The sequence below is a fragment of the Ceratotherium simum genome, chromosome 11, assembly GCF_057802395.1.
Source record: "Ceratotherium simum simum isolate JZ-2026a chromosome 11, ASM5780239v1, whole genome shotgun sequence".
Taxonomy (NCBI): Eukaryota; Metazoa; Chordata; class Mammalia; order Perissodactyla; family Rhinocerotidae; genus Ceratotherium; species Ceratotherium simum.
The window spans coordinates 49,013,755-49,035,525 of NC_141910.1; the positions used below are offsets into that span (position 1 = coordinate 49,013,755).

The 21,771-nt window shown below is 35.8% G+C and overlaps 2 protein-coding genes across 6 annotated transcripts in view; both read right to left on the bottom strand.

The window, feature by feature from the left end:
* The window catches only part of SLC30A6 (solute carrier family 30 member 6), a 48,305-nt gene extending 47,106 nt beyond the window's left edge, over positions 1-1,199 (bottom strand). For both annotated transcript variants that reach the window (XM_004418160.3, XM_087436945.1), the window contains exon 1: positions 1,150-1,199. In XM_004418160.3, coding sequence (XP_004418217.3) covers positions 1,150-1,152 — 3 coding nt within the window. In that variant the 5' untranslated portion in view covers positions 1,153-1,199. The remainder of the gene's footprint in view (positions 1-1,149) is intronic.
* A 10,064-nt stretch (positions 1,200-11,263) lies between these two features.
* The window catches only part of SPAST (spastin), a 59,335-nt gene continuing 48,827 nt past the window's right edge, over positions 11,264-21,771 (bottom strand). For 2 of the 4 annotated variants that reach the window (XM_014781289.2, XM_004418162.3), the window contains exons 15-17: positions 21,314-21,384; positions 19,930-19,970; positions 11,264-14,273 (exon numbers count right to left, since the gene is read on the bottom strand). In XM_014781289.2, coding sequence (XP_014636775.2) covers positions 14,151-14,273; positions 19,930-19,970; positions 21,314-21,384 — 235 coding nt within the window. In that variant the 3' untranslated portion in view covers positions 11,264-14,150. Of the gene's footprint in view, positions 14,274-17,350; positions 17,648-19,929; positions 19,971-21,313; positions 21,385-21,771 lie in introns of those variants that run through there. The other 2 variants (XM_087436947.1, XM_087436946.1) reach the window with 2 other exon arrangements.

The window sequence follows — 21,771 nt, forward strand, 5'->3', positions numbered from 1 at the left end:
TTACTGTGGCTGGAATCTGGACGTGTATATGTGTAAAAAGAGGCTATAAAGGTAAGAAGCCTGATTATGGATGGCTTTGTACATCATGCCATCTTGAGGGATATAGAAAAAAAAAATTAAAAGATTTTAAGCGAGGGAGTGGCATGGTCAAATTTTAGAAATTAACTGACACAGTGGTGAATGTTTTGAAGAATGTAGCTAGAGGGGGTTTGGTCATTAGTCAAAAAAAGTAAACTTTTACCCACTTTCTGTATGTATAAGTGGGATTACAGAAAATTTACAAAAGATTAAAAAAGTATGTGAATAAGACATTTTTCAACCTTATCCCCTCAAGGAAAAAGCTTAACAGTGACTATGGCTTAGGCACAGAAACGTGGTCCTTTTCTCCTTTGTAGGCTATCAATAAGAGATCCATGAATATTCTGATACGGTGATGTGTACCTTTTTGACACTGAAATCAGAATCAACTGCTTATCTTTAGATAAAATTCAGAGAGATATACATTCGATTTGTAAAGGCATAAAATGACTAATTCCTCTAACACTATAGCCCAAAACCAAAGGTATAGTGGCATCTACAAAAGAAGAAAAAAAGGTGCACGAAGATGCTCTACCAACACGTTGACTTTCTCCAGTCATCGGCCTTCTGAAAGCTGCTGCCCTATCAGGCTATCTGGCACTCAATAAAGCCAAGTTGCAGAGTGGGGCATGCGCCTCAACACCCTGCTCCCAACCCTCTCTATTTACGCCAGCGTTATCGTCACTGCTGTAGGCATCACCATTACGGATGTTGTTGCTATGGACTTGTGTTCAGATCTTTTGCTGGGTTGTAGTCGCTGACGCCGACTAAGACTTCTATCTCTATATCAAGGAAATCTCGGCAGGGGGAAGTCACAAACTCGCCAGGAGCTGAAAGCTCGCCCTGGAGCGGGGCCGGGATCCCTAGAGGCAAAAGAACCGGGTGAGGGAGCCAGGGGATCAGGACTCTGGGGGAAATCTTTCGGAAGCCAGCAGCCTCTCCTGAGGGGCCCGACCACAAATCCGACAACCTCTCCTCTGGGCAGCTGAGGCATTTCAAGGCCGCTTCAGGACGAGAGAAGATAAGAGGAATCACCAACGACAGAAAATCGCATGCCCCCAGCCAACTCACCATGGTAAAGAGCGGCACAGCGCCTGCCGGAAGACGCTCTGGAAGCTGTTTTTCCCTGGAGCGGAAGGGGTGGGGCCTCAGGGGCCGATTGGCTGCGAGCGACGCGGGGGCGGAAGTGCGTGCACTGGCCTCCTGTTCCCGCCCCCGCATCCCGGCTGCCCCTACGTTCTATGGAGGTGAAAGTGGCGGCTAGACCTCCTCCTCCGAGCCTTTGGAGGGGTGGGTGGAGACCTGAGAGCTGAGGCACTTGTCAGGCAACGAGTAATTAGGGTTTATTTGTGATGTTAGGAACATTTCGTGGAGTGCTGAAGTGCTTTTAACTATGTGGTGTGATTTAATTTTTGCAGTACCTTATGAAATAGATGATATTACCATTATACAAGTCAGGAAATGGGAAGAATAAGAAACTTGGCCAGGGCTGGCCCTGTGGCTTAGAGGTTAAGTGCGCGCGCTCCGCTGCTGGCGGCCCGGGTTCAGATCCCGGGCACGCACGGAGGCAGCGCTTCTCCAGCCATGCTGAGGCGGTGTCCCACATCCAGCAACTAGAAGGATGTGCAACTATGATGTACAACTATCTACTGGGGCTTTGGGGAAAAAAAGGAGAAGGATTGGCAATAGATGTTAGCTCAGAGCTGGTCTTCCTCAGCAAAAAGAGGAGGATTAGCATGGATGTTAGCTCGGGGCCAGTCTTCCTCAGCAAAAAGAGGGGGATTAGCATGGATGTTAGCTCAGGGCTGATCTTCCTCACACGCGGAAAAAAAAAAAAAACAACTTGCCCAGAGACACATTTAGTTTGCTGTAGTACCTGTTGTTGAATTTGAACTCAGACCAATTATAGTGTTCTATTTTCTAAGATACTGTTGATATTCTCTTTAAATTAATTTTATTATAGAAGTAATGTTAATTATAGAAAACTTGGAAAATAAATAGAATTTATTTAATAAAGATTGAATATGGAGCACGTGTCTGTCACGTACTGGTCTCATGAAAATTATATTCTAGTAAGAGACAGAAAAAAGCAGGAAGAAAGAAAAATTTTAAAGATATAAGTAGTGTAGTATAGAAAATAGGGTAATGCTATAGAGAGTAACTAGGTTGATAATTTAGAGTGGTAGAGAAAGCTTCTCTAAGGGAGATGAAATTTGACTTCTGAAGGACAAAAGCCTTTTTGTGGAATTTTTTCCAGGCATAATAAACAGTACAAATATATAAGTCAAAAACAAGCAGGGGTTTTTTAAGTGTGGAAAGAAGGTGGTATGTCTGGAGCTTTGTGCTTGAGGGGAAGAAATGAGAATATCTAAGTGGTAGACAGGGGCCAGATCAAACAGGAGTTTCTGATTTAGGGGTGAAGAGCTGGATTTTTTTTCTAAGTGAGACAGGAGGCCAGTGGACGGTTTTAATAAGGGAGTGACCTTTACATGTTTAAAAGATCACTGTGGCTGTGGTATGGAGAATGGATGTAGATGGATGATAATAGCTAACATTTCTTAAGCATTAATGGGGTAGGCACAACATGTATTAGTTCATTTAATCCTCATCACAACCCTTTGATATAGGTGCTATTATTAGCCCTTGCTTGGAAAATCATGTGCCAAGGTCACACACCTAGTCAATGGCAGAACTGCAATTCTGTACCACACAACCTGATTCTAAAGCCTTACTTGCTATTCTGTATTTACTACTCCTGGACAAGATTAGAAACAGGAAGACAAGTTAGAGCACTATTGCCTCATTCACCCAAAGCAAATCATTCTTGGTTTTTGAAGTTTCTTTCCAGTCTTTTTTATTTTAACAAAATTGGAATCATACAGTATATATTATTTATAGTCTCCCTACCTCATGTAAGGATATATTGTGACATTTTCCCCCTGTATCTTAATTTTTCCAGAATATTAATATTTCAATGGCCTTAGAGAAGTCAATCATAGGCGTGTGTCTTAATATATTTAACTAATTCCTTATTGATGAATGTAACAGTCTGGGTTTATATGTAGCAAAAATAAATCTCTCAAGCTATTTTAAGAAAAAAAAGAATCTAATACATAGAACTGGGTAATTGAGTATAAAATCTTGGGCAGCAAGTAGACACAAGAACAATAATGAAATAGAAGATTTGAACAACACTATATACCTATTAGACCTAACATATCTCTAGAATATACCATCTAACAACAGCAGAATACACATTCTTCTCAGATGCACATGGAGAATTCTCCAGGATAGAACATATGTTAGGCCATAAAACAATTTTCAATAAAACTGAAGGATTAAAATCATAGACATTATGGTCTCCAAGCATACTGGAATGAAATTAGAAATCCATAACAAGGAAATTTGGGATATTCACATCTTGTGGAAATTAAAATAATATACTCAAATAATCAAGTGATCAAAGAAGAAATCACAAGAGAACTTGGAAAATACATCGAGATAAATGAAAACTCAACATACCAAAACTTATGGGATGCAGCAAAAGCATTGCTTAGAGGGACATTTATAGCTGTAAATGCCTGTATTGAAAAAAGAACAAAGATCTCAAATCAATAACCTAACTTTCCGCCTTCAGAAACTAGAAAAAGAAGAGCAAACCAAACTTAAAGCAAGTCAAAGGAAGGAAATAATAAAGCTTGGAGAGGAAATTAATGAAGTAGAGAATAGAAAAATAATACAGTCAACAAAACTAATAATTGGTTCTTTGAAAAGATCAACAAAATTGACAAAGCTTTACCTAGCCTGACCAAGAAAAAGAGGAGACTCAAATTATTAAAATCAGGAAAGAAAGAATGAGATGTTACTATTGATCTTATAGAAATAAGGATAATAAAGAAATATTACAAATAATTGTATGCCAACAAATTAGGTAACCTAGATGAAATGGACTAATTTCTAAAAAGACACAAACTACTGAAACTAACTCAAGAAGAAATAGAAAATCTAATTAGACATATAACAAGAGATTGAATTTGTAAAACAACAACAACAACAACAAAAAAAACTTTCCACAAAGAAAAGCCCAGGCAAAGATGGCTTTGCTGGTCAATTCTACCAAACATTTAAAAAAGAATTAGCACCAATCATTTGCAAACTCCTCCAAAAAAAATAGAAGAGGAGAAAACATTTCCCAACTCATTCTATGAAACCAGAATTACCCTAATACCAAAACTAAACACAGACACCCCAAGAAAACTACAGACCAACATCCCGTATGAATATAGATGCAAAAAACCTCAACAAAATATAGTCAACTCTTGGTATATGAGTGCGCTTTGTTCCAGGACCTCTAAGGATACCAAAATCCACAGATGCTCAAGTCCCTTAGTTGGCCCACCGTATTATCCACAGGTTCCACAGCTGTGGATCCAACTGACTGCAGATTGTAACATAGTACTCCATCTGGGGTTGGTTGAATCCATGGATATAGAACCTGTGGATAGGGAGGGCCAACTGCAATAGCAAAACAAATCCACCAACATATTTAAAAAAATCATACACCGTGAATGAGTGGGAATTATCACAGGAATGTTTTTATTATAACAAACCAAGGTTGGTTTAACATATGAAGATCAAACAATGTAATACATCATATTAATAAAAGGCAAAAACCATATAATCATCACAATAGAAGCAGCAAAAGTATTTCACAAATCCAATACCCCTACCTGAAAAAACACTCAACAATCTACGAATAGAACCATAGATACAGGTTCTTGCGTTGAGTGATTAGACCTTTTAGTTTGGAGGTGTACTATTTTGTAAATAGACCTAGATCTTTGTATAAAGTCATTAGACTTTTTATTTTGTTTTGAAAATATTTTTACCATTAACCTACTTATTCTCCTTCTGGTTGCTTTTGGTTTTGCTATTGTTTATGTATATTACAAAGTCTTGTTTCATGTTTTGTTTATATTGTATTATTTTACGTCTGTTTACTGTATAAGGGAAGGTTCCATAGGAAACAGGTGGAAGAAAAACCCGATGTCTTCAATCCAATCCAAGCCAGGTTAGGCCCTAAGGCCTAACAATTGGAAGTCTCGTTAGACTGGTGATCAATTGTTGAAAAGTGATTGATCAAACTTTGCCTTAGGTATTCTGCAGAACCCATAAGGACACTCACATTCTTGTCAATTTGTGAAGAAAAGCACTTTGATTAGTCCATATTCTGGGGTCAATGATCTGTTGGGTCTGTGATTGTTCATTATACAGACTCTGCCTGCTTCTTTGGAGAATCTGAAACACTAACAAAATACACACAGTCAATTGACCAATTGACCATCTTTTTTGTGTGTCACGGGATTATCTATGTCAAAGTCTTAACTCCTCCTAGAAGAACTTCTGCTTCTTACATAAAATCACTTATAATCCAAAGTCTTGCATTTTCCTTTATAAACGGGGGAAAAATCAACATAGAATATTAATAATTGGGAACTTCTTACACAAAATCAATTTTAAAAATGAGAAGACAAAACACCAGTTGACAGCTTCTTTAGTTGATATGCTGAGACTTCAAAATATAATTCTAACTCCACAACTGTCTCTCTCAAAGATTTTGCAACTTTCTGAAACCTACCCTCCTTGCATTTTTCTCTTTTTTCATTGAGCTGTACCTGACCTTCTAAGTGAGATAACCTTTTCTTCAGGGTTTTCTCAGGGAAAGCAAAGTCACATTGCAAACTTCCTAGACCAGAAGTCAGATTTACAAAGGTTAAATAAAAGCTCTAATCTAGAATCAAAACCCGGGAGTTTATGAAAATTAAAGATTTTCCTAAACTTTAGGGAGACAGGCAAAAAAATTGCTACAGAAATCAGGATTTGTTAGACACTTAATGTCCTGGACTACAGATCTGTACCAAATAATTCAATTAATTGTTTGCTCCTCAGATGGGGAAAAATGCTTTACATCAGCAGGGAAGAAAAGAGAAGATTTAAATAACTCAGCTGTGTAAAAGTTTAAAAATAAAAGTAGAAAATACACTACCTAAGACATTTTCAGAATCTTTTAAAGGAAAATTGACACAAAGATTAAAAATTGTAATCTAAATAAAAATGAAAAAAAGACCTGAGGAAACTTCCAAACATTATTTGAAAAGACTTCACAACAATGAGAACGTTGCAGAGAAGCTGGAACTACAGTGCAAAGAACTTTGTTTTCCTTGAAATATTAAGGTTAAGTTGCTGACCTGCTGCTCCATCACCCCCAAACATGTTAGTGAGTATTCCCTACAAACAAGGACATATTTCTACAGAAAATTAACAGTGATACATTACTGTCATCTAATCCTCAGACCCCATTCAAATTTTATCAGTTGTTCCAATAATGTATATTAAAGCAGAAGGAACCGGTTCTACCTCACAAGTTGCATTTACTTGTCATTCTATTTAATTTCCTTCAGTCTGGAACAATTTCTTAGTTTTTACCTGACTTTCATGACTTTGCAAGTTTTGAAGATTACACACCAGTTATTTTGTAGAATGTTCCTGGAGTAGATTCAGGTTATGCCTCTTTGACAGGAATACTGTAGAAGTGATACTGCATTTTTCTCATTGACCGTATTATGTGAAATTTGGCTCACTAATGATGATAACTTTCACCACTAGATTAAGGTGGCATCTGCTGGGTTTTTCCACTATAAAGTAACTCTTTCTCGCTTTCTAATTAGTAATATTTTGTGAGGATGTACTTTGAAACCATGTAAACACCTTACTCTTCGTCACATTTTCAATTTGTTCTTGTATTTATTTATATATCCACATTAGCTCATGATTTCTCATTTTATCTGGTGCGTTATAACCCATTACTATAATTACTTATTTTGAAGCTCAAATTTGTCCAGCGAGAGCCCCTCAAATCAATGTTTCATCCTCATCATTCTTTGAGTGCTTCCTTCTGTTCTGGCACAAGATATTCCAGGTTCATGTATTTTCTCTGCCCCAATCCTGGAATTGGCAATTTCACCAAGGAGCCCTGGTTCCTCTAGTGAATGTTATGGATAGAATATTTGTCCTAAAATTCATATGTTGGCGGCCCGCTCTGTGGCTTATCGGTTAGGTGCACGTGCTCCACTGCTGGCGGCCCAGGTTCGGATCCCGGGCGCGCACCGACGCACCGCTTCTCCGGCCACGCTGAGGCCACATCCCACATACAGCAACTAGAAGGATGTGCAGCTATGACATACAACTATCTACTGGGGCTTTGGGGGGGGGAAAATAAATAAATAAAATTTAAAAAAATTCATATGTTGAAGCCCTACTCCCCAACATGGTGGTATTTGGACAAGGGGCCTTTGGGAGATAATTAGGATTAGATGAGGTCGTGAGAGTGGGACCCTCATGGCAGGATTAGTGCCCTTATCAGAAGAAACACCAGAGAGCTTGCTCTTTCTCTTCCAAGTGAGAACACAGTGAGAAGGTGGCCATTTGCAAGCCAGTGAGAGCTCTCACCAGAAATCAAATTGGCTGGCACCTTGATCTTGGATTTTCCACCCTCCAGAACTGTGAAAATAAATTTTTGTTGTTTAAGCCACCCAATCTATGTTATTTTTGTTATGACAGCCCAAGCAGACTAAGACATATTTTGATACCAATAAGTGGGGTGCTGCTTTAAAAAACACCGAAAAATGTGGCAGCTTGAGCAGACTAAGACAGTGGAGAATTTGGAAGCCATGACATAGGTGTTATGTATGTTCATTGCTTTTGGGGTGTAACTGCTCCAAGGCCACCTCAATGGAGAGAACCAGGGAATATATGTATGTACATACACATATATGTATAGTCATGTATTTACATCCACATTTATCTATATTTATGTATCTTAAATCATGAATTTGTACTCTTAAATTCAATTACAACCCAACCCAACAGGTTTCATTCTAGTTTTCTCCCTTCCTGTATTCATAACTACTTTCTCTGACAGTGAGAAACGCCACTCCACTATGCTTAATATATTGACTTATTTGATCAAGTCTCCCGTATGTAACCAATCTGCCATCTTTGCTGACACATTTCCTCCATACAGACACTCTCGTCTCTATGCTTGAGCACTTATTCCTCATTCCAGGTTGCCTCTACCCACCATGTGAATAACTTCTTCACTGTTTGTCCCCAACACCCCATACCAAGGTGCCCATCATTGTAGACACCCTACTTACCCCACTTGGTCTCTGACACCCAATTTTGGACCACCATATGTCCCTTTTCCCCACCGCGAACTTTGTTCTGAACCACTGTGCAGAAAAGAGTTAAAATAGCAGGCCCAAGACTGCTAATCCTTAGAAAGTCCTGCTTGCAAGGTTGGCCCTTGGGAACTTAGGTTCCCAGATGGCTGGCATCTGGGAACTTGAATTTGGGGGACGGTTCCCACCATTCCCTAACTGATAGAGTGGCTCACTGTGCCTAACATAGTTAGGTGTGACACTTTAACACATGTGGTCATAACTTGTGGCTGGAGGAATTAAGTGCATCCTGTATGACTCCATTGGGAGAAGACTCTTGGAAGCTGGTGCCTGGTTTCCTCTGTCCTTTTTCCGTTTGCTGATTTTGCCTCGTATCCTTTGGCTGTAATAAATCATAGCTGCAAGTGTAACTTTATGCTGAGTCCTGTGAGTGCTCCTAGTGAAACATCAAATCTACGGATACTCCTGAAGACCCAATCACTTAATGGCTTTAAAACTGAGTAGTTCAGGAGGGAAGAGGTTAAGAGAACAATTCATCTAAGTTTCACTTAATTATTGACAATGCTGTGTTTCAGCTCTACCATTCTGTTGTTTTCTATTTATCTCATCTATTCTTTTTTCTCCTTCCTTGATTTCATTTGAATCAATCAAGTAATTTTTAGTAATCTACTTTACCTTTTCCAATGGCTTTTTAGATCTACTATACTATTTTTTCAGTGGCTGGGTGAAAGATCACAATATGCACCCTTATCAGTCTACCTTACTTTAATACTATACCCCTTTGTGTACAATATAATAACCTTATTTCAATATAATTCCATTCACTGCCCTCTTCCATCCTTTGTGCTATTTTTGTCCCACATTTTACTTTTACATATATTATAAATACCACACACAGTAAACCTTTTAAATAGCCAATATTTAGAGAAATTAAGAAAAAAATCTTTTATATTTACTGACATAGTTATCATTTCCAAAGTTCTTAATTCCTCCTTAGAGATACAGGTTCCTACTGAAGATCATTTTCCTATAGCCTAAAGAATTTCTTAAAGCATTTCCTATGTGAGCCTGCTAGCAACAAATTCTCTTAGTTTTTGTTCATCTGGAACAGCTTTTATTTTGCCTTAATATTTTGAACATTTTAAGTATAGAATTTTGTTACCTTTTGTTAATTTTTGCACTTTAAAAGATGTCATTCCATCATTTTCTGGATTCATCATTTCTGATGAAGTTAGCCATCACTTCACTGTTTATTTGAATAGAAGGTCATTTCCCCTCCCTGGCTGCTTATAAGATTTTTTTCGTGGCAATATGATGTACCGAGATGTAATCTTTGTTGTATTTATTCTGCTTGAGTTTACTGAACTTCATGGATCTCTAAGTTGATGTCTTTCAACAATTTGGGAAAATTTTCAGGCATTACTGCTTCAAATATTTCTTTTGCCCCTTTCTCTTCCTTTTCTCTGCTTCTGGACCTCAAATTACTGGTACATTAGACTGATACTGTCCACAGGTCTCAAACCACTGCTGTTTCTTTTCTTTCTGTGCTTCAGGATGATAACTGTACTGGCTGTCTTCCAGTTGTCTTTCCTCTATGTACAGTTTACTGTTAAGCCCATCCAGTGAAATTTTTTATTTCAGACACTGTTTCATTTATTTTTGTTTTTCATCACCAGACTTTCCATTTGGCTCTAGTTTCTATTTTTCTGCTGAGAATCCCAATCTGTTCATCTATCATCTTTTTTTCCCGTAAATTCTTTAACATATTTTAAAGCTGTTTTAAAATAACTTTCTGTTAATGCCAACATATAGATCATCTGTGCTTCTGCTTCTATATATTTTCTATTGATTATGGCTCAGATAATTTTTCTTTGTAAGCTTGTTTATTGTGTACTGGAGTTTGTGGATGGTATGTTGTGAAGACTCTGGATTCTGTTTTCTTCTAAAGAATGTGTGCTTTTGTTCTGGCTAACTGTTAAATTACTAATGGATAACTTTGACGCTGTGAAAGCTTGATTTTAAGCTTTGTTACAATTTCTTCCCATTTTGCCCATTGTCCTAAGGTGTAGCCCTTAGTTCTAGGATGTTGTCCTTCCTCCTTAGGAAGGGTTCCCATCAAAGCCCAAATTAGAGGCTAGACCAGTGATGTAGAGGTTAAGTTTGCACGCTCCACTTCAGCAGCCCCAGATTTGCAGGTTCCAATCTTGGGCACGGACTTCACCACCACTTATCAAGCCAGGCTGTGGCAGGTGTCCCACATATAAAGCAGAGGAAGATGGGCACGGATGTTAGCCCAGGGCCAATCTTCCTCACCAAGAAGAGGAGGATTGGCAACGGATGTTAGCTCAGGGCTAATCTTCCTCCCAAGAAAAAAAAGAAAGAAACCCAAACTAAACCCCTCCTAGTGGAATTTGAATTCAAACTCTGTATTCCCCCAGCAGCTGCTACCTCTGCTCAGTTCCTTAGACTTCAATTATTGTTTCTGCTGCGTTCCTTTGCATATCACACTGCACAGGTACGAATTTGGAATCCACCAAAGATTTAAAGGGAACTTGTAGGCAGATTTAGGAGCGTACAAATCTCTGAAGCTCTCTTCTTTCCAAGATTTTCCTTCTAACTTCCACTTGTTTTAGAAGCCCCAAATGACTCCTCAGCCCAGCACAACTGTCAGATTCTGCTTGTATTCTATTTCCAAGCACACTGCTGGAACTGGAAATTGCTCTCAGGGTAAAAGCTAGTTTATGTGGATCTCTTCTAGTATACAATGTTGTGTAGTTTCTGCCTGTGTTTCTGATTGCTCTCTAGAGTCTTCTATCATGGCTTTTAAAATTTGTTCAGTTTACCGTTGTTACTGGCACGACAGTCCAATATGAGCTACTCCTTCATTACCAGACTGCAACCTCTGAAATCTCAAAAAGTTTTAAATAAAAAAATTAAAGGCAAAATAAAGTTTATAATTTATTTCCAATCCATTAGGATAAAAACCCACTTTATGCAGCTGAACCTTTTAATTCATTTCTTCTGAAGAAAAGTACAAAAGACCAGATTAAAATTGAGACAAGCATTTAAAGGAAAATCCTTTCACTCAGAGTCCAAAAACAAACTGTAAATGGTTCATTCTACCAAAAGAATTAGTTTTTGTACAAAATATAGACAATTTTACACTATAAACAAAGACTGCTATATATTTACTTAAATTAGAATTCTAGTATCTGCTGTTCTTCCAATTTTTCCCGAGCACAAAGCATATTTGCAAGTCAGAAATCTAATAACCTCAATGGGCAGACTGTCTTAGAATAAACTGTTACCCTTAAAATACCTGGAGAGAGAGTATTGATTCTTTCCCTTGGCTCAAAGTCCAGTACATCAGTAAGTTTTAATTTAGTTTACAAAACTCTGCCATATTAACATGAAGAGCACACTAATGTTTAATGTTTAAGCATTACCTTTTAGGAAGTAATATGACACAGAGCTCAATGCAAAATCTACAAGGTCACAATCTAAGTCTAACACTAATTTGGAAAACCTCAGCAACTCCTATTTTAATTGAAAAAGACCAGACCAATCCCTTACACCTCCTACTATATCATTATCCTATTTTCATGGCCCCTCTATGAAAGACACACAGCTTGAAATAAAACTTGGTCATAGTAAGTCATAGAAAATAGTTTTCTAGCACTAAGCTCAACTTCAGACTTGATCAGGAAAGTAACTTCTGTACATGAATGGGTATTCATACAGTAATATAATTCTCTGCCTCAATGTTTATGACTATTAACTTGACTTTTATATCTTTTAACATTTGAAATCTTTATCTAAAAATTTTCCCAATAAAAATAGCTAGCTACATTAAATTATTTAAGATAGAATCATGACAATTTTAAATATTATATTTTAAAAGTTGAGCTTGAAGCACGTAGACCTTTAATATGACTGACTAGTTATCCAGGCATCAATGATAATCCTTTTCTAAATGAAAATACAAAATGAAATTCTATGAGCTTTATTGAAAATGTTTTGATTTGGGATGTTCCCAGTTCGTGTTGTCAAGTATATTTCATCATCTTTCATTATCAGTATTTTACAACTGATGCTTTAATGTTTGAGACTTTTAAAAGGTATTACTTATGACCTAAATATGCACGGTTCTGGCTTAAAAAATTATTTTTCTGTTTATCTCAACCGTCATTTTTATTATCCAGGGAGTTCTAAAGTCATGATTAGAAGAGACATGATTTAAGTTACGGCTACAAACAGCATATGATCTTAAATCATACATCTTCTATATTTAGATAAATCTTTAATGAAAGCAAGAGTAAAATTAAGAAGAATGTATGTCTTCATTATAAAATTATTATCTAGTAGGGGCAAGTTTTTAATTTTAATGTATTCTCTCAAAACCAAAGATATTTTTCCTAAATGAAAAATCTTTGTTACTATTACAAAATTTTTCTTTCCACACATGACATTTTACATGAAAGCACCAAAGAAAATTTCTGTAAACAAACTTTTAACCAGTAAACTAAGGGCAAATAACCATTTGCCTTTATTACAATATTTAAAAGGCCATGTTATGAGTCTCTACTTCCTACAATGACATTTTTATAATAAAAATCCAGGCATATTTATACAAACAAGCAGAATTACTGTACATTTTTGGGAAACAAAAGACAGATTAACAGACTAAAACTTTTTAGTTAACAAAGTGAGCACAAGAAATTTATAAAATGTATGCAATATATAAAAATTCAGTAAATTTTTAAAATTTCATTGAAGGGATTAATAATTATTAAGAATAAAAGATCATAGATTCACTGGCTTATAATTATCCTGTAAACAGTAAGAAAGTAATAAGCAATAAATTAGAAATGTGTTAGCTCCCAGTACTTCCCTTCTCTTGTAGGCGAACCACTTTTACAGTAGTTAAAATTGGCTTTCTTAAATATTAGAATAATTCTAGCGGAAAATAAATTCCATTAGGAATAAGTTAACAGTCTACAATAGATTTCTGACAAATGTATTAGAAAAAAAAATTTTTGCAGGCCACATGAGGATTGATCTACATGTTGTATGACAGAGTGACTCAAACCTTCACAGCTCCTTTTCTATTTTACTAGATTTGCATTGTTCCTATCAACAAATTGCTTTCTAAATTGTTTGGTAGCAAGGTAACAGAAAAGTAAAAAGTGAAAAGAACACAATTGTTTAATGTCTGTAGATTTATGCAGAAGAAAAAACCTTCAAAATACTTTTTCCTATTACTATTACATAGGAAAAAGTTTCATTTGGCACACTGGATTTGTAAAAAGAAAAACAAACAAACAAAAAGAAACTTAAGAGTGTTTGGCATTCCATTCACCCATAGTAAAGACAACAGTAGGAAAGGAAAGCGGGAAAAATTACTATTTTAAGACAAGACGTCAGAAGACAACCAACCAACGGCTCTTGTGTCTTCTACCATTCATGGTCTCTAGAATACTTTCGTCTCTAGAATACTTTCATCTGCAACACAATATACAAATTATTATTTACATTATGATTAGATTTGTAAAGAAGACCGGAATCAGTTTTTGTTGTGCTGTAACTTAGAGTGCCCATTGGGATAACCATGACCATCAGGCAAGAAGGTCTTAAACAAAATATTCCATTTGCATTGTATATTTTATTCAAATTTGTTTTATGGTTCATCTTCTGGGGTACACAAATAATTGTAAGACTCTGGAAAGTCCTGTAAACTTAGGCTGAGTTTTTGTAACACATAACTATTCACTGAAGATGGTGTTTCTCTCTCTTGGAAAGTAAGCTGTTCTGCAGGCTTACAAAGCTATTTCCTTAAACAGTGGTATCTCCAAATTCCTTGTTCCAACGTATGTATGCTTCCAAGGTTTGAGGGCTCACGCTGCGTTTTATCTTTTTCAACGATTCAGTGAAGTCAGATAATCGAATATTTCTCATCTAGATTTCAAAAAAACACACAACAATATAAATGATGAACACACATACAGTAGTTAACCCAATGATGGATTACAGTAATGATGCTGTTGCTTATTAATGTTATAAATACAAATAGATGTATCTTAGAAAATCATGCCAATTATCTTATTTTACATATTTTTATATATGAGGCAAGTTTGCTATATAAGAAATCTTACAAAAATGATATACTAGTATACTTTTATTACGTGTGTTTAGTTTCCTAGGTATTAACCTTTTAAATCATAATATTTTCCCATTATAAAATCACACTCACTATAGAAAATTTGACAAATACAGACAAGCAGGAAAAAAGAATCACTCATAATTCCACCATTCAGATACAATACCACTATTTGGCTTATCTCCTTCAAATTTTTTTTCTGTGGATAGTTTCATGGAATTTTGCATTCTCATTCTCACTCGCCACATACATACTCTAGCTAAATTCATGCTAGGTCCATTAGAAAGGAAAGTGTGGGTTTACAAGAAGCACACAGGACTTTTAAGGAAATATTGCTCTTTAACTACAATATGTAGGATGCTTGCATTTGAAATTTTCTTTCTTTTTTTTTTTTTTTGTGAGGAAGATCAGCCCTGAGCTAACATCTGTGCTAATCCTCCTCTTTTTGCTGAGGAAGACCGGCACTGAGCTAACATCTATTGCCAATCCTCCTCCTTTTTTTTTTTCCCCAAAGCCCCAGTAGATAGTTGTATGTCATAGTTGCACATCCTTCTAGTTGCTGTATGTGGGACACGGCCTCAGCATGGCCAGACAAGCAGTGTGTTGGTGTGCGCCCGGGATCCAAACCTGGGCCGCCAGTAGCGGAGTGTATGCGCTTAACCACTAAGCCACGGGGCCGGCCCAGAAATTTTCTAATATTAATATTACTTATAACACATTTTTATATTAATTTTGTCATATTTTCTGACATTTTTAATTGGCTTTGAGAATGTAGATTAATAAAACAATGCTGAGTTAAAGAATGTCTATTTACTTAAGGATTTTAAAGCGGCAAAACAGAGTTTGGCACAAAATGACCAGTATTAAAAATTGTCACTAGTATATACATGTATCTTTTGCCCCAAAATAAGAAGTTAAAGGAGAATCTGAAACAAAACTTAACTTCAACATCTGATATTTATTATCTATATTCTTCTTTTTATAACTCTTATAAAACCCAATCTATTTCACATCCTCTCTGATATCTCCACGACAAAATAAGAAAATTACCCAGACTTGTAACTTGTAGCCCAGTCTGAAAAATCTTAGTCAAAAAGAAAAAAGATATATTATTACCGCATAATCACCATATGAGCCTTATGTGTTTCTTATTTAACTATAAAACACACACTGGCTCTTCCTAAAGCTCAAAGTGTAGAAGAATGATGAATGTAGTATGGGTATTATCCATGATATTCCTGAATAAAATTTATTTGTTATAGAAATTAAGGTTTTAGAAGCTTTTGATGAAATTCTAATTTAAGTACATAGTTTGTGTATGTATATATTGAAATTTATACATGATATTTTAAAGTTAGTATGAGACTAATATATACAACAGGAAAAAGCAACTGGTAGCTAGTTCAGTAAAGAGGGAAAGATAAATAGCAAAGATGTCTTATCAAAAGATGCCTTAAGGGCCGGCCCCATGGCTTAGCGGTTAAGTGCTCGCACTCCGCTGCTGGCGGCCCGGGTTCAGATCCTGGGCGCGCATTGAAGCACCGCTTCTCCAGCCATGTTGAGGCCACGTCCCACATACAGCAACTAGAAGGATGTGCAGCTATGACATACAACTATCTACTGGGGCTTTGGGGGAAAAAAAAATAAATAAAATTATTAAAAAAAAAAAAAGATGCCTTAAAAAAATTAAACTGGATACAAACTGTGTGCTTTAAAAACTAAGTACATTATACCCTAAATTTATAACCAACAATTTTCAGTACTACCTCTTAAAAACACAGAATTCCAAAACAATTATTTTTCTATTCTTATAAAATATAAAAGACAAATTGGGTTTATCTCACCTAAATTTGTGTACATACACCAGTACCTGATAATACACTTATTTATTAAAGTTGTACCAAATAATGGCCGAATAAAATTCTAGTATATGATTTTAGAAACCAAAATACTTGTCTTTCCCCTCATCTTACAAATGAGACTGACAGAATGGATTTCCTTAATCTCTATAATAAAATGCCATTATTGAGTATTTATGTATTTTAAAATTATTTAATGGACACTGATACATGTTCACTATTGCCAGACTATTTTAAGTGCTTTATAAATGTTAAGTCATAAATCAGGACTAACAGCTAAAATTATTACCAAATTATTAATACTAAAACCATCAGCCTAAAAGTAAACTGGATAAAAGTATACAGTAGAACCAAAAATTATAACAATGTAACCTGACTATACAGAATCACTGGGAGGGTCACAAAACGCACCAGTAATGTTACTTCCTATAATTCATTCAGTAGTTTTATTAAGCTTTAAGTATTTCTATCTAAAATTTAGTTTAAAATAATGTTATGGTTTATACATACTTAAAATAATGGATACAATTATATTTTTAGGTGTGGGATTAAAAAATTCAAGTAGATTTGTTACACTGTAATATTAAAATAAATGTACTCTATCAGAATGACTTCATGGTATTTTTAAGATATGTGTATTTTCAGGCTCTTGTCGTTGGAGTGGACTAACATAATACCAGTACTAATAAAAAAACAAAGTAGGGGGCTGGCCCACTGGCACAGTGGTTAAGTTCACATGCTCCGCTTCAGTGGCCTGCGGTTCGCAGGTTCGGATCCTGGGCATGGACCTACACACCACTCATCAAGCCATGCTGTGAAGGAATCCCATATACAAAATAGAGGAAGATGGGCACAGATGTTAGCTCAGGGCTAATCACCCTCAGCAAAAACAGGAAGATTGGCAATGGATGTTAGCTCAAGGCCAATCTTCCTCACCAAAAAAAAAAGAAGAAGAAAAAAAAAACCAACAATAAAGTAGTATGCATTTCTACACCTAAGAGTCTTAATATTATTCTCCATTAGAATGAACCAGAGTTCCTACAGAGTTACTGATTCCATGTCTTGGGATAGGTAAATTCAAGATGTGTCTTACTCCCAGGAAGCAAAGGTGCTTTTCAAAGGTTTGAAGTAGTGTTGAGAAGGCTCATCTTAATACAAAAGCAGATTTCACTAAGTGTGACCCTTTAAACATAAAAAAAAATTAGAAATGATTTACAGATGTGGTGGGCATCTTCTGACATGTCTCCGAATGATTCCTGCCTCTTGTTATATATGCCCTTCTGTAATCTCTTCTCTCTGAGTGTGGACTGGACCTAAGCACAGAATACAGCAAAAGTGATGGATGTCACTTCCATTAGGTTATACAATACCATGACTTCCATCTTGATGGTGCTCTCTCATCTTCCTGGCTTGCTTGCTTTGATGAAGCAAAGTACTATGTTGGAGAGGCCAATGCAGCAAGGCACTGAAAGCAGCCAATAGCCAGAGGAAACTGAGGCTCTCAGCCCAGCAACCCATTAGGAAATGTATCTGGCAAAGAACCATGTGAGTGAGCTTGGAAGCAGATCTTTCCCCAGTTGAGCCTTGCAATGACTACAGTCCCAGCCAACATCTTGATTACAGCTTTGTAAGAGACCCTAGGCCAACACTTTGATTGCAGCCCTTTGGGAGCACTTGAAGCAGAGGACTCAGCTAAGTGGTGCCCCTACTTCTGACTCTGTGAAAATGTGAGATAATAAATGTGTGTCAGCTGCTAAGTGTTTGGGCAATTTGTTATATGGCAAGAGACACCTATTGCAACAGAATTACCTTGTTTTAAAGTCATGAGTCTATAAGAGTCACTTGAAAAAGAAAATAGACTCAAAATTTCTTTATTCTTCAAATATAACAGGAATTACATTTAGGTTGACTTTGTTCAGCGAAGAAAAATGTTAAATTTGACTGCATGTATATTCTCAGGTTGGGTGAAATATACACAAAGGTTAACAGAGCCACTATCAATGGAAAACACGTCTCTTCTCATGAAATAATGATGGACAGATTTGTAAGAATTTCTACTATTCCCTAAGCAGCCCCACCTACTTGCTTTCATAAAATTATTATAAGATATTAATGAAAGTGTACCAAAGCATTCCATTTTTAGGTACAAGTGGCCTTCCCAATGGCTCTTAAAAGGAAATGCCATGGCCCTGGAGCTTGAGACAGAGTGAAGAATACTTGCAGATATGGAGCTGAGTGAATTTTGCCTAAGTCGATTGAGAATTTGTAGACCGATTCTTACTGAAATTTATTTGCCAGTTGGTGATTTGAGCTCATTACTGCCTTGATCAGTCCCTTTATTCCATATGGTCTTTCCAAGAGACAAGCACAGAGACCTAAAATGTCACACAATGAACCTTTCCTCAACTTCAATCAATGGGGCCAGAGTACATGAGATATCAAGTTTACCTGTCCTGGGTCCAAGGCAGGGGGAGTGGTGTGTGGAGAAGAAATAATTCATACATGATGCTTACTTTTCGGGTAGAAAGTAGTATTAGTTTTATGAATATAAGAACATTTAAGAAAGAATGTATTTATGGGATATTGTCAATAAATTATACTTAAACTATTTTTAAAAAACCCACAAGACACTTTGGGAACAAAAATTGTACAGTAATTATATATTTTTTAAAAATTAGAAAAATGTGGAATTAAAACTATGAATCCAATCAAAGGGACTTGGAACTTAGAATTTAAATGTAAATTTTTAAGGTAATAGTAGCTAAACACCAAAGTGGGTATGTGGAATTCTCTATTTCTAAGCTTCATTCATGTCAAAAACACTCTGGGTAAACCAGACTGTTAAAATGGAAGGGTGGTTGCAAGAAGTGTGAGGACTTTCTTAGTAATGTAGTTGATTAACTGCACTGAAGACAACCTCAAGTTTACTTAGAAGCTTGAAGGAAAAAAACTGTCAAAATGTACTCAAATACATACACTCATTCTCTATGTTAAGAGTTCACTGTCTCTTCAATAGGTGTTGAAACTTAGGCAGTAAAAAAAATATTCGACAGATAAGTTACAAATATAATTCAAGTCTGATTTTAAAAGTTTGTTCACATAGTTATGATCAGTCTGCATATTCAATTTTATATTTTTCAGGCAATTTTTTTTCAAAAGAAATGCTTCAGCATCTCATAAGAGGGCCTACCATATTAAGAAAATGTAATAAATTATATTACAATGGTAATTGTATTGCTTTTATAAGAAGGAAAACAAACACTGAAAAACTAACAAAATAGAACATCAAGGGGTTAACCTGTTACAAGTTACTTTCATAATGTATAAAATCCTCAAGTTTCCTATAATTTTCTTCTGTTTAGCATTTACATAATATAATTTGATAGAAAATGACAATGACTATGTACACTACTTTTTGTCCATTACCAAAGAACACCATAAGAGATTGTAATTTGATAGGTCTCCATATTTTGAAATGAAGCTAAGTTAATTTTTTCTAGTCTATAATCAAATAAACCAGAAAAATCCAGACAAAAGATTTGTCGTACACTACAGAGAACCAGAACAAAGAAAAAATAATTGTAAAATAGTTTACCTCACTGGCAGACATATTCTTCACTTGTTCTGGTTTCAGTTCTGTAAAACAGAAAAGATAGTCACTTAAAACAAAAAAAATATATTTCTAAGTTTAAATTGCTGAAGAGTAAAACCAAGTACAATGATCTAAAAGTACATCTTCAATATAAGTCATTTTTATTAAAAGAAATAGATGTACATTAATATTAAGAGTACATATAATTTATAAATGCTTAGAATAATATTCCTTCTTAGGAGTAACTGGGAGGCATTCAATTTCTTTGTTTATTGCCCAAGGATAATAGATTTTACAAATCTGAGAGTGAATTTAAAAGACTGCAACTTGGTCTTTACAAAAGGCATTAGTTTTTTTTTTTAACTCAACAACTTTTGTCTGCTTCAGAATAATAGCTAAAATATTCTAAGAAATATAAATGATTTATACCTCAGCTACTGTTTCTGAGTCCACTATCTGAACAAGATTTCATGCCTCTGGCAGAAAGAAAGTTTGACTAAAATGCTTTACCTAGAGTTTCAAAATATACTCTCAAGGTTAGATTTATTATCCTCCAAAGCAGTAGTTATATTAATCAGTACAGATTCTGCAGTGTCACCAAAGGAGATGTGTTCCGGAAGTTGCATGTTGCATGATCTATTTTATCATCAGAGCCAGTAATCTGAACACATACCTAAGAGCTTAGCCCATCCAATGCCCATCTTGCCTGTGGAAAAGTAGCTGAGAATATGTACTCTAAAGTGATATCACAGTGAGTTTAATCTAACCTAAAAATGATCACTTGTAGTATTTCAGAACCAACAAATTACCTTGAATTAAAACACATCAATGAATGATATATTTTAGTGCAATTCCTCAAAAGATAATATATAATAAAAAAAGTAAAAACTTCCCTTAGACATACTAATTTCAAGTGATAGAATACTGGAATGAAAGGAGCCAAAAAACAGATAAGAACATTTTCCCTTTATTATTATTTTTTGCTTGCTTTAAAAAGTTTTCTTTTTCTTTGAGTTTTCTGCTGGTTACCTACTATCAAGAAGTGAAACCTGTTGTCTTGAACAAGGGTCATGGTCCACTGATCCACAGACTGTCTTTCTATGGTCTATGAGTTAATAGGACTGGTTTCACATTTTTGTTTTTTTGTTAAAAAAAAAAAAAAAGAATATGCAACAGAGAGCATATGTGGCCCATGAGCCTAAAGTATTTACTATCAGGCCCTTTACCGAAAAGTTTGCTGACCCTAAGTCTAGCAACTACTTTGTACCAAGTTTTCCAGTGATACAGCTTTGCTACTAATAAGGAAAGATCTCTCAATATAGACTTCTTAAACTTCTAAAGTGGTCTACTAAATAGTTCTAAATGTTTCCAGCTCTTGTACACCTACCTCGGATAGGACCTAGTGCTGCATCTTTTGCCAAAGCTGTTAGATCACTTCCTGAGTACCCATCGGTCATTCTGAGAATGGGAAAGAAGAAAGAACAAATTACTTTCATCTTTGCAGATTTAAAATCTCCATTTAATAAGAGGTAAAACCTAGTTTGCCTCTGTCATCAAGCAGACAGCTATGTGACTTGCTTTTAAGGGCACAGAAAGTCCCACTTGCTAAGAACAAACAAAACAGTCTACTGCTGGCTCCTTAAAATGCCTGAAATTTTCATCATTAGAACCATTCCTTTATATTAAGGCATACTATATCTCCAGGAGGCTCCCTTAAATTGCAAACATGTCCCCTGGAAAGGTAACATCTATAAGCCACTGCTTACCAACTGACACATAACCATAATTACTTCTCCATAAGTTAATAATTCTTTATGTTGACACAGAGCGCTGCCTTGCTGGAAT